This window comes from Lithobates pipiens, unplaced genomic scaffold, assembly GCF_037356315.1.
Source record: "Lithobates pipiens isolate NorthernLeopardFrog02 unplaced genomic scaffold, aLitPip1_a1.2 Scaffold_10, whole genome shotgun sequence".
In the NCBI taxonomy this organism is placed as follows: domain Eukaryota; kingdom Metazoa; phylum Chordata; class Amphibia; order Anura; family Ranidae; genus Lithobates; species Lithobates pipiens.
The window spans coordinates 27,598,748-27,614,555 of NW_027507686.1; the positions used below are offsets into that span (position 1 = coordinate 27,598,748).

General features: G+C 45.1%; 1 protein-coding gene across 5 annotated transcripts in view; it reads right to left on the minus strand.

Annotated features, from left to right (window-relative positions):
- Positions 1 to 15,808, minus strand: part of GSE1 (Gse1 coiled-coil protein) — a 522,272-nt gene that overhangs the window by 16,970 nt on the left and 489,494 nt on the right. For 4 of the 5 annotated variants that reach the window (XM_077453275.1, XM_077453292.1, XM_077453301.1 and 1 more), the window contains 6 exons: positions 13,566 to 13,765; positions 5,810 to 5,988; positions 4,603 to 4,803; positions 3,715 to 3,906; positions 3,056 to 3,112; positions 1,240 to 1,568 (listed from right to left, as the gene is read on the minus strand). In XM_077453275.1, coding sequence (XP_077309401.1) covers positions 1,240 to 1,568; positions 3,056 to 3,112; positions 3,715 to 3,906; positions 4,603 to 4,803; positions 5,810 to 5,988; positions 13,566 to 13,765 — 1,158 coding nt within the window. The remainder of the gene's footprint in view (positions 1 to 1,239; positions 1,569 to 3,055; positions 3,113 to 3,714; positions 3,907 to 4,602; positions 4,804 to 5,809; positions 5,989 to 13,565; positions 13,766 to 15,808) is intronic. The other variant, XM_077453284.1, reaches the window with a different exon arrangement.

Here is a 15,808-nt window from a genome sequence, read left to right on the forward strand (position 1 = left end):
TTTACTGCGACAAGGTGACACCTGTGCCCCAAACACGTGTATATATGCGCAATCCGACACTTCCGGGTAGAGGGCACACTTGCATGTTGGCTCACTACTATCGGCAGTTGAAGGGTACGCCGTGTCCTCCGGCACCCGCCGATCATCAGGCAGAAAGACAGAACTGCGACCTTCCTATGTAAACAAGGCAGATAAGCCATTCTGACAGGAGGGAAGAAGTGGTGTTTGTGTTCCCGCAAAGCAAGGAATAAATTCCATCTCTTCCCCTAGGAAAACCACCTCACACAGTATAGGAAAAAACACTGGCTAGGCACACAGTTAACCCTTTGATCGCCCCCTGATGTTAACCCCTTCCCAGCCAGTGTCATTAGTACAGTGACAGTGCATATTTTTAGCACTGATCACTGTATTAGTGTCACTGGTCCCTCAAAAAGTGTCAAAAAAGGTCAGTATGTCTGCTGCAATATCACAGCCCTGCAAGTCATTGATTGCCGCCGTTACTATTGAAAAAAAAAAAAATATATATTATATATATATATATATATATATATATATATATATATATATACACACACACACACACACACACACCTCATTGGTTTGTTGACGCTATAACTTTTGCACAAACCAATCAGTATACGCCTATTGGGATTTTTTTATTTTTATTTTTTACCAAAAATATGTAGCAGAATACACATTGACCTAAATTGATGAAGACATTTGTTATTGGCTATTTTCTATTTAAAAAAAGTAAAAAAATAAATAAAAAAAAAAAGTTTTTTTTTTTCAAAAATGGTCAGTCTTTTGTTTATAGCGCAAAAAAAAAAAACAAACAAAAAAAACAAACAAACACAGAGGTGATCAAATACCACCAAAAGAAAGCTCTATTTGTGGGGAAAAAAGGCATACATTTTATTTAGGTATAGTGTCGCACGACCACGCAACTGTCAAAGAAACGCAGTGCCATATTGAAAAAAATGCCTGGTCATGGGGGAAGGGGGGTTAAGTCTTCTGGAGGTCACGTGGTTAATGTACGTTATGCTGTATGCTAATGTGCATTGGGTGAAGACAACCCATTGAAAAAAATAAAATAAAAAAATGGGATGCCGAGACACATTGTGCTAAAAACATAATGGACCCCCCTTTTTTTTTTGTAAAGCAACATTTAGCGTATTTAACAAAAGAGTTTTAGGCTCATGTCCTGTTCTGGCAAAAGACGGATATGTGAAGAACGTTTACCGGTTCTGCTGGGAGGGGGTTGCTCTGCGGCTTTCACCCGTTCTTCCTGGTGACTCCGCATGGGGTGGAGTTCAGACTCTACCAAGAACTGGCTCTCCAGGTTCTTCATGAGGGCGGCCTCTTTCTCTCTCGCCCTCTCGCGTTGCCTTTCCAGTTCCTGCTCCCTCTCTCGCTCCTTCTCCCTTTCCCGCTCTTTCTTCTCCCGCTCTCGTTCTCTCTCCCTCTCCCGCTCTCTCTCTTTTTCCCGCTCACGGTCGGCTTCCCTTTCTTTTTCTCGTTCTCGCTCTCGTTCCCTCTCCCGCTGCCGGAGCTCTTCATCCATTTGAAGTCTGGAGGGGAAAAAAAAAACAAAAAACAAAAACATTTCACTTTTTGAGCAATGCAGTGGTTTCTGATCTGGTACAAGTTAGGAAAGTTTGTAAAAAATCCTCTACCGTGGCTTAAAGCACGCCCAATGTACCAACCCTCTACCTCCCTTTCTGCTAGTAGTGGAAGTACTCTGCAAAAGGGCATATCTTGATGCGGTGCTATCCCCTCACCCAACGCTGTATCCTGGCCTAGGCTGACAAGGCCCAGGCCTGCGGCAGCACGGAAAGAGTCCCCTCTGGCTTGCATTATTAGTGTAGCACCAGTCTTATGGGGCAGACTGGATAGAGAGGCAAATTAGGCACTGCTTCCAGTATGCGAGCGGCCAGCAATCCGCAACTGTGTGCGCTTCTAATTTTGACTGTCCTATCATCTTGGACCAACCTTTTTCACTGTCAGAGATATATAGATGATTATCTAGATATAGAGAGAGTGTAATAGAGATATATATATATATATATATATATATATATATATATATATATATATATATATTTCTTTTTTATCTGCTGCACCATTGGTTATATCTTCTTAGTCCTCTCCATAAAATGATCAGAAATTTGTGCTTAAAGTAGAACTATGGGCGAAACTTTCCCTCCCCTCCCCCCCCCCCCCCATTTTGGAAAGAGTAAGGGAGGGTTACAGCCCCTGTCAGTTTATTTTTTACCATCCCACTCCCATTGCAGAGATTTCCCTTCACTTCCTGCCCCATAGCCAAACAGGAAGTTAGAGGAAATCTATGCAAATTGAGGGAATCCATTGGGCCGCGCCCCCCCCCCACAGGCTCTCAGAACTGTGTCCCCACTCGAAAATTTCAGGACGGGTCTTAAACAGAAAGGGGTGTGGCCTTGACAAGAAGGGGTGGGTCATATTTAAATTAGGGGTGCATGAGTTTAGTCAGGCCTAGGGCAGCACAAAACCCAAATACACTACTGCCCTCCCCACCAAGAATCCTACGAAAATACTGAGAATTCTGGAAGTGGGTATTGCGTAGACGTTCTCTTTCTCAAACAGTATAGACCAGGGTTCCTCCAGGGAGGTTGCTAGGGGTTCCTTGAGAAATTAATTTCTACCTCTCAGATAAGTTCCCACTGACACCATTGATCTTCTTAGCTATCCATAATGGTGTAATTCATTCATTTTTAGCAGGGGATCCCTGAGATCAGAAAGCCAATTTAAGGGTTCCAAAAAGGTTGATAAAGGCCGGTAGCTGCCCCAGCCCCCAATACCCCCCTCCCCAACAAATCCCCCTTCCTCTTCTGGAGATTTTTGATATATGTGAGCAGACTTGCTAAAGCAAATCAGCTTGATCTAGGAGACAGTCTTTCACAACAAAGCTGCATGTAAAAGTGATTGTAAACCCTCACCTAGTAAAACAATGCAGTTAAAAAAAAAAAAAGCAAGACATTTGCATATATAGATATAAAAAAAAAAAAAAAATTATAATTACCTTTTTTTCCCTTTTCTATAAGTGATCACATTCCCTCTGTTCTCAGCTGCATAAGAGCTGGGGGAGGAGAAGAAACAGCACACTGAGCATTGCAGTGAATGGCTGTGCAGGGGGGGGGGGGGGGGCGTGTCAGGATAAGTCTGATCATTGGGAGGAGAACAGGCCGGCTCCCAGCAGAGCTAGATAACTGACCATGGTGTGTTCTCATCCTGCTTAGTGTGGTCAGTTTTTAATAGGAAAGCAGAGGGACTGGCAGAAACACTGGGGATTTCACACAAAATGAAGCAATACAAAGAGAACAGGATACTTTCTCATACAAGTACATGGTACAGCAGACATATCGGGAATATAAAATGTTGGGGTAATAAACACTAACAATAAGCGCGCTAACACATCTTATGCGCAAACCTTAGACCCCCCCCCCCCATTTGTGGGCTCCAAATTTAGCAAGCCTAGAGGATTGGGACTCCACACACACACACAAAAAAAAAAAATGCATTCTGGTAGATTAAAACCACAGGCTGAGGACCACTAATCCACAGGTTGAACTGGATGGACTGGTGTCTTTACTCAACCTTACTAACTAAAATCAAAGCATGTGACCTTGGTGCCCATCAGGCTCATGATTCAACTGGAGATCTCAGTATCACGGACATTACCTCTCGGCTGTCAGGCTGGAGATTCGCTCTGACTGCAGGGCGGACAGCGATGAATGGGCGAGGTCTGCTGGGTAGCGAACTCCAGACAAGTGCAGGTGCATAGCGGAGTGGTGCATGGGTGGCAGGGATCCGGGGTTGTGCAATGGGTAGAACTGGGACCTCAGGGCGGACAAACAGTACGAATCATCCATTCTGAAAAAGAAAGCAGATTATCATCCCTCATGAAAAAGCTTGAAGCGGTATTAAACCCAAAAACGTAATATATTGCAGCTTACCAATCAGATGTGGTGGCTGAAATTTTTTAATTTTTTATTATAGGACCCCCCCCCCCCTGTTTTCACTAGAGGTGCACCAAATGGAAATTTGTGCGGAAACCAAAAATGCAGGATGCATTTGGCCGAAAATCGAAAATGACAGTTTAAGATTATTATATATTTATATCTATATCTATTCAACTTTTTAAATAAAAAAGTCATGAATTTAAATGAATAGCAGTTTGTTGGCCATTATCGGCACCGTTTTCTTTTTTTGGGATAAAAGTTTTTACATAAATTAAAGCCAATCATTGTAAGCATCCCTGCTAGTGTTAAATAGTTTCTTTCTAACAGATTTATTCTGCTGAACAGCTTCTTTTGAAAAACAATAGACTTACTGGCTGGATCAACAAATCAAAATAGAAGCAAGCAAGCCTAAAAAAGAAAAACAAATGCAGCCACATCATATAAGAATTGGTAAGCTGCAAGATATCGTTTTGCTTTTGGGTTTAATAGCAAGCTGGGTATACATGTGCGACAGACACAGATGGTCAGATCGGCTTCTGTTGGACAAGCAGCAGTACACCTGTACCATGCCTTATTCTCCTGACAGATGCAAATTCTTATTTTTTACCTAAAGGCAGGGTGCGGGAAGGGGTGATGGGCTGCTAGGTAGGTGTTGTGGTAATATGCTGCCGCCGTGGTTGGGTCCAGGCTGAGGTGGGGGAGCGAAGGCATGCGAAGGTCTTCAGCTGTGTGGTACGGACGGAAGCTGCGCAGGTATTCCTCGGTTACTGTGCTGGAAGGGACCATGTGGGGAACCGGCCTTTGGAGGCTGAAAAGCAAGAACATTTCCCATCAAAGCAAGATCTTTGAAACAACGTCAATATCTTTAAAGCGGTAGTAAACCACTGGAAAAAAAACAAAACACACACCAACCACACAACAACCTGCAAGACAATGGCATAATGTGTTAGTATGCATCGCATACCAGTACATTAGGAAATACCCACCTTATAATGAAGCCTTTCCAGCGGTACCCGCTCACATCTTCTCCCGTCCTGTCTTCTGGGTTCGTAAGCTCCGGCGCTGTGAACGGCCAAAACCGTGAGGCTGTCACTACCGCGCATGCGTGCAGGAGCCCTTGGTTTCAGCAAGAAGCTCTGAAGGTCCGGCACGGTATTCATGTTTAGGAGATATTAATTTTACCTACAGGTAAGCCTCATTATAGGCTTACCTGTAGATAAAAATACCATTGTAATTAACAAAAAATAAATAAATAGGAGCAGTTTCCTACAAAAGACCACCTCTCTGGTATCCTATCACTATATACCACCTAACCTGGCCAATGATGCTGGAGCAATGCTCCTGCATGACGTAGCCCTCCCACGTCACTTGTTTTTGTGCTGGTTTGCAAAATTAAAGTGGACCAGTCTGGATGAAGTCCAGGGCCAAATTTGTGTCCCAGACCATCCCCTGCTTGTCTCCAAATCTCCTATTGAAGAGCTGTGGCCTCCATCATACTTTTTCTGGGAGGGTCGGTTGCATGCATCCACCAATGGGCCGTGGTTCGTAGCCTACCAGCATGTCTTTGGAGCGTGAAGAACCCATAACAAACCCAGGCAAGATGGACATGCATACTTCATGCAGACAGCATCTTGGTTTGTACAAGAATCGAGGACCCCAGCACTGCAAGGCTAGAGTGCTAGCTATTAAGCCACTGTGCTGCCCCTAGGAGTAGTAATATGCAATTGCAATTAAAAAATACCCAACATTTCCATTAGACCAGCGTTCCTCTGACAGAGCCTTGGCTGGCCAACTACGAGAGCCCACCAACTCACTTTAAAGGTTGGAAGCGGGAATCTTGGACGACGGAGTTTGGCGGGATGGCAAAAGCGTATGCGTTCCCCAGTAGATGTGCGGGTACGGAGGGATTGCCGCTCTTCTCTGGTGGCAGCTGAGACTCTGCGATCAAGCGCTCTCTGCTGAGACTGCTCACCCGGGAGGCACCGTCTGACTGCTGGAGAAAAAAAAAAAAGGAGACATGTCACTATTAGGGCATAGTACAGCGATATAGCATGCCAGACCTCAGTCTAATTCCAATTCCGATTTGGTGTGAAGTGCACAGAGGGCCTTGACTTTGTAACCCACAGTTTGTAGAAGAGAGCTCCAAGAAATGGCTAACCATCTAGATAAAGTTTGTCACAGTAATCATTTAATAACTGCCAACTATAATTATAAAACAAAGATTATTTGTCCCGATAACCCCCTAAAAATGGAGAGGGCTGGCTTCAGAGCTTGACAATTGCAGACTGGAAAATAAATCATGGAGTAAAGAACCATCTATTTTCCAGTCAAACATTGTCAAGCCCTGATGAAGGTTGCAACCTCCGAAACATGTTGGCTGCATTTGAACAAATCACTGTAATGAATAAACCTTATTTGGACTGTCAATACCTAGGTACTCGGGTTCGGACTTTAAAGCCCACCTTCAGGCAAACATTTTTTCCCCCCATGCAGTGGGGCTGTGCCCGCACTGCACAGGTTAATTTTTTCCTAGAGGAGAGGAGAGCGGAGATATACTTACCTAATCCTCTCAGCACAAGACCGGTCTGGCACCCCTACAGTCTTGAATAGTGGACTGTTCCTGATGTCATCATGCCCTCCGCAGACCAGAAGAGTCCATTGCTGGACCATGGGGAGCACTGTTTTCTAGGGGATCAAGGGATCAGGTGAGTGCTCACCCCTAGACAAAACGAGCAGTTGACCAGTGCAGCGTGGGTCAAGCCCCAATGCATGGGGACATTTTTTTTTTTGCCCAGCATTGGGCTTTAAATACACTGTCAAAGGGGTTTGATTATACAGGGTAGGGTGGCCCTTAAAAAAAAAAAAAAAGTAGCCAATGAGGATCAGCTGGACATGGATGTAAAGAAGCAGGGCCATGTGGTTTTGCTCACAAATCTTCCCCAAATTCTTATACCTTATTAAATACATGCATTATCCTTCATATAAAAGTCCCCATTGTGACTACTACTCTTGGATTAGTCAGGGGTAGCCAGAAATCCTGCCCTGCAACCGTATTTAAACAGACGTGTACAGGACTTCTTCATTACTTGAAAAGTAGAACTCCAGGCTCCTTCAGAAAAAAAATAAGTCAGCAGCTACAAATACTGGGGGGGGGGGGGCACTTTCTGCTGAGTTTGCTGCAGCAAAGTCACCCGGAAGTGAGGCGGGTAAACCAGGTACCCAGCCCCCACTGAAGGTGCCAAATCTGGCAGAGGGAGGCAAACAAGTGGCAAGTCCCCTTTTGGGTGGGAGCGCCGCTTTCAATTGCAATGCTGTTTTATGCAACGATAAAAGATCATAAAATTGGGGGGGACATTAGAATGTAATCGCTTCTGCCATAGTGCTGTACAGAGAACACTGAGCCAGTCAGCATCAGTCTCTGCGGCAGAGGAGCTTACACTGTAATGCCCCCCACCCACAATCCAACAATATCATTGTTATACATTTAAATTGCTTTGACATACCATAAAAATGTATTATAATAATAATAATAATAATAATAAAGTGTGCAACTGTGGGGGACAATAGAGTGTAAGCTCCTCTGGTGCAGAGACTGATGTGACTGGCTCAGTGTCCTCTGTACAACACCTTGGTATATGCCAGAGATGTATAAATATATAATAATAATAGTGAGCCTGTGGGGGGGACAGAGTGTAAGCTCCTCTGGTGCAGAGACTGATGTGAATGGCGCAGTGTTCTCTGTACAGCACTTCAGTATATGTCAGAGCTATATAAATGTGTAATATTAGTGGGCGACTGTGGGGGAGACATTAGTGTAAGCTCCTCTGGTTCAGAGACTGATGTGACTGGCTCAGTGGTCTCTATACAGCACTACAGTATGTCAGAGCTATATAAAAAGGTAGAATAATAAAAAGAAAAGGGGGGACATTAGAGTGTAAGCTCATCTGGTGCAGAAAATAATATGAAGTGCTAGTTTTTAAAAAATGGAATAATGACCCTACTTATTCATTGGAGGTACCCATCCAGGCCCAACCCCCCCCCCCCCCCAGCTCCCCCCCCCCTCATCCAGTTAAGTCCATTAAAACATCGGTCTGGATAAACAATAATTTAACATATGTAGCGCCAGTTGGTTTGTATATAAAGCAGGTAAGTGAAGATCACATGGAGCGCGGTCTGGATTGGCTATGCTATGATTCATTGTGCAAACATATGCAGCTTTATAGAGCTGGGAATTAAAAATAAAAATGAAAAGGAGCCAGCCGAGGCCTGAACGCTGCGTCTCTCAGGGGTCTCTTTACAAGGCTGGATGGTTTGTAATGGTTAGATGGGCCAAGGAGCGCGGCGGTGAAATCTGCATGCTTGCTGATCTGGTAAAATGCAGCAGAACGTCAGAGCAGATCAGCCGCAGGGAGTAAGACGAGCGGAACGGCACAGTCAAGTGTCTGCGGGCTGCTCCGTGAAGCACTTACCCCGCGCGCTTTACAGTTTTCATTCTGCTCGCCTCCCCATTATCCCCGAACAAAATGCAGCTGCTGCCGCCAGAGAGGAGCGCCAGCCGCGCTTCGACAGGTCAAGTGCTTACATCTGCCAGGAAATATCGTCAAAGTGCAACAATGGCAGAGCAGTTTTTGTGAGCTTAATTACAAACGTGCGCTTTGTAGCCCGTAGCTTGTCTCTTGTGCTCACTTATAATGTCCTCGGTAATAGCAGCTATCTGTTCACTCCCGACCTCTTCCATCCCTCACTGATTTAACACATCATATGGCATTTTCACCAGCAAGATTCTTTTTCTGTGCTGTACCAGTCTATGAAATGCTCTTCCATGGACCATTTGGCAGCCCACGCTTTTTAAAGCAGTTGTAAGTGGATGACATACATTTTTTTTTATTTTTTACTTCTTCATACTTGATTGCAAGTCAGTGCTGCTATTGTCCTGCATCCCCCGTTGCAGCCACTTCCTGTCTACATGCATTCCAGCAATGGCTGCACAGGCATTTCCCCAGGACGGGTTTTCTGATGAGGCCAACAGTCGACCATGACCTCCTATCGTGTGTTGCAAAGGCCACAGACATGCATGTGAGAGAATTGTCGCCCTTTAAATGGGAAATGCCCAAAAATTGACCCATATGGCAGGATCAACATTTATAATAAAAGTGGAGCCATCAGACTTGTATGGAACAATGCCAGAATGCAGCTTCAGCCTCCGGGGGTATCCCCAACTAAGTCTATTACGGCTCAGTTTGCAGCCCATGGCGATAAGGATTTCTGACTGAGAACATTGCAAGGAAGCAGCCCTGCCATAGAGGTGGAAGGCTGGGGGTGCGTAGGTCAGTTCTAGACAGGTGGGATTTGCGCAAGGTTAGTTCAGGAGATGCCAGAAGGACATAGCCCCATCATTGAGGTCGGAAGCTTGGGGGGGGGGGGGGGGGTGTCTTGTGTAGGTTAGTTCTGGGGGTGTGAAAAGGGTGAAGCCCCATCAGAGGTGGAAAGCTTGAGGGGGGGGGGTGTAGGTTAGTTCTGGGGGCATGAGAGGGACGTAGCCCCATCATAGAGGTGGGAAGCGGTTGTGTAGGTTAGTTATGGGGGTGTGAGAAGGATGTAGCCCCATCAGAGGTGGGAAGCTGGGGGGGTTGTATAGGTTAGTTCTGGTGGTGTGAGGACAACACAGCCCCATCAGAGGTGGGAAGCTGGGGGTGGGGGGGGGTGTAGGTTAGTTCTGGAGGTGTGAGAAGGACGTGGCCCCATCATATGGGTGGGAAGCTGGAGGTGGGGGTTGTGTAGGTCAGTTCTAGAGGTGTGAGAGGGACGAGGTCCCATCATAGGGGTGGGAAGCTGGGGGGGGGGGGGGATTGTGTGTAGGTTAGTTCTGGGAGTGCGAGGAGGACGTAGCCCTGCCACAGAGGTAGGAAGCTGGGGGGTTGTGTAGGTTAGTTCTGGAGGGGTGGGATGTTGAATGAATGGTAGGAAGGAAAGCTTTTTAATTTAAATAGGAGTGCAAGCTCTTCCATCTTATTGCTCTCTTGCAATTAAGCTCTTCTACGTATCTGTTTATACTGTATGCCATAATATAAATTATAAACTTTTTCGCCTTAGTCTTTCTTTTGCCTTCCATATACCCAAGCAGATTGCAAGTTTTTGTAAATAGGGCCAACTTTAGCTTGGTTCCAACTTACAGTATGTGCGCTGATACCCCAGCATTGTAATAACTGCTTTTTGTACATAGCTGGGGATGGAGAAATAATGGGCAGGTTTGCACTGCAGGTATACAGGGTTCAGTTCCCCCTTGAGTTTACCCTATATTTACGTTTTTTCCTCCTAGCCTAAACCCAAATTTGGGCCTAGTTTGTCTGAGGTTTGTGGGACATTCGAATGTAAGCTCTCCTGGTGCAGAGACTGATGTGACTGGCTCATTCTTCTCTGTACAGCACTGCAGTATAGGTTGGAGCTATAAAAATGTCTAAGAATAATGATAGTGTGTGACTGTTGTGGGATATTATCGTTATTACTACAGGCATTTTATATAGCGCCAACAATTTACACAGCCATTTACATATACTGCACATTCACATTGCTCCCTGTCCTCAAGGAGCTTACAATCCAAGGTCCCCATCTCGTATACACTAGGGCCAAATTTGACATGAGCCAATTAACTGACCAGCATGTCTTCGCAGTGTGAGAAAACACCCATACATGCATAGGGAGAACGTACAAACGCCATGAGGGCAGTATCATAATTGGTATTCAAACTGGTGACCCCAGTGCTGCAAGACAGAAGTGCCAACCACTAAGCCACTGTGCTGTCCAGTGTAAGCTCCTCTGGTACAGACACTAATGTGAATAGTTCAGGGTTCGCTGTACAGCACTGTGATATATGTCAGAGCTATATAAAATATATAATAATCAGGTGAGACTGGGGGGGGGGGGGGGGACTGAGTGTAAGCTCCTCTGGTGTAGGTGACTGGCTCAGTGTTCTCTGTACAGCGCTGTGGTATAGGTCAGAGCTATATAAGCGTAGCATAATTCTTGGGGACATTAAAGCTTGAGCTGATTGGGGAGTAAGGATTAATATTATACAATTATATTCTCTGTGGAGGGATGTGGGATTATGCCGCCACCATAAAAGTCTGATGCATGCACATCAAGCTGGTTTCACAATGCGGAACAAGCCACAGAGCCCAAGACAAAAAAATGTATTTACAAAGCTGGAAGAAGCCTCTTCTCCCTCCCCGAGAATCTCTTCCCCCCCCCCCCCTCCTCCAGACACATCAGCCATAATTAATTGAAAGGGATGGGGCTCCGTTGATTGGAATTCTTAATGAACACAACATCTGTTCACTTTCCAGGCCCTTGTGTTTGTGTGTAAAGCCTTCAGTCAGCTTCCCCCTCCTCTTCCCTCCTCCCTGCTGGGTGAGCATTCAGCTGCCTGTGAACTGTGACCTGCCCCTGGCTATCCGGCATAGGGGGGAGGTCAGAGGGGCAGCATGGGCTAAAAATAATAAGGGGGGGGGGGCGCTTGGCTTCTGCAAGGCCTACACACAAGGTAGCCCACCCTCCACCTCCCACGGGGTGCAAGGATTATCTGATGTAAGCAGAGGTTGGTCGGTGCGGCCTTGTCGCTTTGTATCAAAGACTGATTAAAAATGCGAGCAATATTGTGGCATCGAATTTGCATTGGACATCAAAGCTGAGCAGAATATTTCTTTATGTAGGTCAAGTCTCTTTTAATGAAATTTTTCCCTCGACAGGATGTCTGATTTCAGCATAGATTTGAAAAGCTTTGATAGCCAAGATAAGAGTCGCATTGGAATAAAGAGCGTGTGTAGGAGATTCAAAGAACAGTCCCCTGTTCCTGTATGTGGCAGCAACTGCCCCTTCACACTTTATAATCACAAACCACACGACCAGCCATACCCACCGTGCACGTTTATGGATGGTACTTTCTGCATTGAGTCGACATGTCTGACATATCTATACAGTCGCTCTTAAAAACGGCCAGGTCTCTGTCCCGCTTAAGGTGGCCATGCCGGACAGGCCGCCACCGCCCCGCTTAAGGTGGCCATGCCCGGACAGGCCGCCACCGCCCCGCTTAAGGTGGCCATGCCGGACAGGCCGCCACCGCCCCGCTTAAGGTGGCCATGCCCGGACAGTCCGCCACCGCCCCGCTTAAGGTGGCCATGCCCGGACAGGCCGCCACCGCCCCGCTTAAGGTGGCCATGCCCGGACAGGCCGCCACCGCCCCGCTTAAGGTGGCCATGCCCGGACAGGCCGCCACCGCCCCGCTTAAGGTGGCCATGCCCGGACAGGCCGCCACCACCCCGCTTAAGGTGGCCATGCCCGGACAGGCCGCCACCGCCCCGCTTAAGGTGGCCATGCCCGGACAGGCCGCCACCGTCCCGCTTAAGGTGGCTATAAACTGAAGTTTCTCTTGCTCAGACCTATGGGCTGAACAAGAGGAATGTATCAATTCCCCCAGCCACACTAAAGTGTCGATGGAGGAATCTCCAATGGCAGCTATTGTATTTTGACAGTCAACACCCATGGCGGTCAGAATACCTGAACAGTAACTGCATCCGATTGGATGCAAGCACTGTTCAGTCAAAAGTTTTACACTTGGCTCCTATTATTTTCAGATCAAAGATGTTGGGGCAGGATGGCGCCGACAGATATTCATAGTCCAAATTTTACCAGATTTATTCCCTTTATGCTCAACTTAAGGATCATGGACATTTGTTTGGAGAAATAAATTTCCACCATGCAAGTGACTGTCAGCTAATAAGAAGGAAATGCATAAAGAGTATTTGCGATAGATAAACTTTGTCTCAACTGGAGCAGTTGCCTAAAACAACCAAACCGCTTTTAAATTTTCAGGGTTTTAAAGTGTGTGATAAACTGAAGACAGCCCAGGCACTTAACGTATCATATTTTGCTGGTCCTTTAACATGCCAACATTCTGCCCATCACGGAGTATGATATGGATATGTAATACATTGGTGTGATATAGAAGTACACTATATGGCCAAAGGTTTGTGGACACCAGACCATCACACCATTCCAAAACCATTAATATGAATATGCCCCCATGGCCATTATACGTGTTGCCCTCCTTAGAACATCCTCCATTCTTCTGGAAAGACTTTTCACAAGGTTTTGGAGGGTGTCTGTGGGAAATTTGTGAAGTCAGGTACAGATGTTGGCTAAGAAGACATGGCTTTTACAAATTGGTATTCCTATTTATTCCAAATGCGTTTAGAAGGGTTGAGGTCAGGGCTCTGCGCAGGACACTCAAGCTCCTCTACACCAAAATGGGAAAACCATGTCTTTATGGCGCTGGCTTTGTACACAGAGGCATAATCTTGGTGGAACAAAATGGGGTCTTTACGAACTACAATATTGGAACAGAATAATGGTCTACAATATCTATGTATGATGTGGTAGTAACACAATCCTTCACTGGAAGCAGCTATTTTACAGGGGGTTTCACATACTTTTGATCAACTTGTTGTAGGTGTTCTGGTCAGGGGTCCACAAGCTTTTGTCCATAGAGTTTAAGTGGAAGGAGGTGCCTCTTACCTGGCGTGCCTCGCTCCTCCATACTCCATTCACGGTCTTTGTCGGTGCAATGGTAACTACGGGCGGTGTGTTCGGCACAGTGTGTCCCCCTGGGGGCACTATGATTGGCCCCATTGGACCCCTTTTTGGCGTGCTGGCAGGAGAGCTGTGGTTGGTTGCCGGTGAGGAGACGGGGGAAGACTCGCTGCTTATGGACGATCCTGCAAACAGGAGCAGAGACTGCAGGTTATACACTTAAAAGGTTTTAGACAAAAATCAGAAAATTTCAGACCAGCACACAATGGAAACACAGCAAACATAGGGACATATTTTTAAATAGTGAATTTGACATTTAGAATACATTCATTGCAGGTAAAGGGTCAGGGGAGCTTGGCTTCTTTTCGCCATGCCAGTGGCTACTGATCAAGTGACCGATTCTTCACCAGAGAAGGTTTGGTAAAAACTCATTCACTGCTCGATAAAAAGACCCTACAAAATGTTGACATTCCTTCCACCCTAGCTTTGCAATATAACAGCACAAGAGGAGGGTGTCAACAGTTTTCAGGCCTGCTACTTAACTGCTTCCCACCCGGCCACCGTTTGTGTATATGTAATATATATATATATATATATATATATATATATATATATATATATATATATATATATATATATATATATATATATATATATATATATACATACACATACATATATATACATACACATACATATATATACATACATATATACACACATATATATATATATTCTATCCTGGTGGGACAAGCCTCATCCTGGGAGGACATACTGATACATCCTCCAAGAAGCTCACTCCATGCGTGCCCTTGGGGGCGTGATCTGTGACCACAAACATACATGCCTAAACAATTAGACAAATATATATATATATATATATATATATATATATATATATATATATATATAGTAAAGTAAATCCAAAAAATGGGAAGATTCAATGATGGACTAATGATCTCCATAGGATCACACGTAAAATGAACGCCATATGCACCCCAATCTCATCAACAGATCTGTACTGGATGCGATTGTCAGTCAGTCCTAATCGAATAGTGCGGTTACTGTAGCTTAGTGGTTCCCAGATAGTAAAGTGACATAACAGGAGGCCCCAGATACACCGAAGCTTTGTGAAGAGCACCTTAGGCAACATCCACATTTCCTGATGGTCTGGGTACTGACCTCAACCAATCAGGAAGGCACAAGGCTTAAAAAAGGATAAGCACAATTTAAAACTAAAATGCATGTATCCTTTCTGCCCACTTTCTCTGATGTAATTGAACACCCACTTTCCCCCCCTTCATGGATGTGCACTATTTACCCCCATCCGATGGCCACTGCCTCCAGTGTTTGTTTACATCCAGTAAATAAAAGGTTTCTGCGCTACCTTTGTAAATGCAATAAAATAAAACCAAATGCCAACGTACACCTAAAAGGTACACAATCAAGTGCATGTAACGGATCCAGTCCCAAAAACAGGAAAGGTGTACATCCACAGGGGCACAGTTTACGGGTTTCAAAAGCAGAGCCCTCTTCCTCAGACTCTTTCCCTTGAAAAACACATAAGCTGCCCCTCCCCCTGTGGATGGACACGTTTCCCCGTATGCTCTTCCTCAGGCTCTGCCCTTGAAAGGTGTTAACTGTGCCCCTGTGGATGGACAGGTTTCCCGTTTTGGGACTGGATCCATTACATGCACTAGATTGTGTACCTTTGGGAGTACATTTATATTTTTTAATAATAAAAAAAAATGCCAAAGAAGAAGGAGTTTTATGGTATTCATTAGGCTTGTGCTATTTTAGTACTGGCTTCCCTGAACTGAACATCAAGGGTCGATGAAGCAGTGTGGTGGTGTCCAGTGGCAGTTACCCAATTTGCATCGACAAGATTGAAGAGGTGCCTTCCCTACTGACGAGAGTGGTAGTTTTATACAAAAAAAAAATAATTAAAAAATTGTATACAATGGGGTTTTGTTTTTATAATCAAAAAGAAAATTATACAAAAAAGGCAACAAATATTCTGTGTAAAAATTGAATTAAAAAAAATTATATACACATAATATATATATATTTTACACACCCTATAGAAGTCTATGGGGCTGTAATATGCACAGGTGTGGCCAGGAAAGTAAAGTCAGCCATAGATGGAGCGATTTTCTTTCCTGCAACCACGGGCTGCAGGAAAGAAAATCAATCGATTCCCCTTCAACTCAGTCAGGGTTGATAGGGGA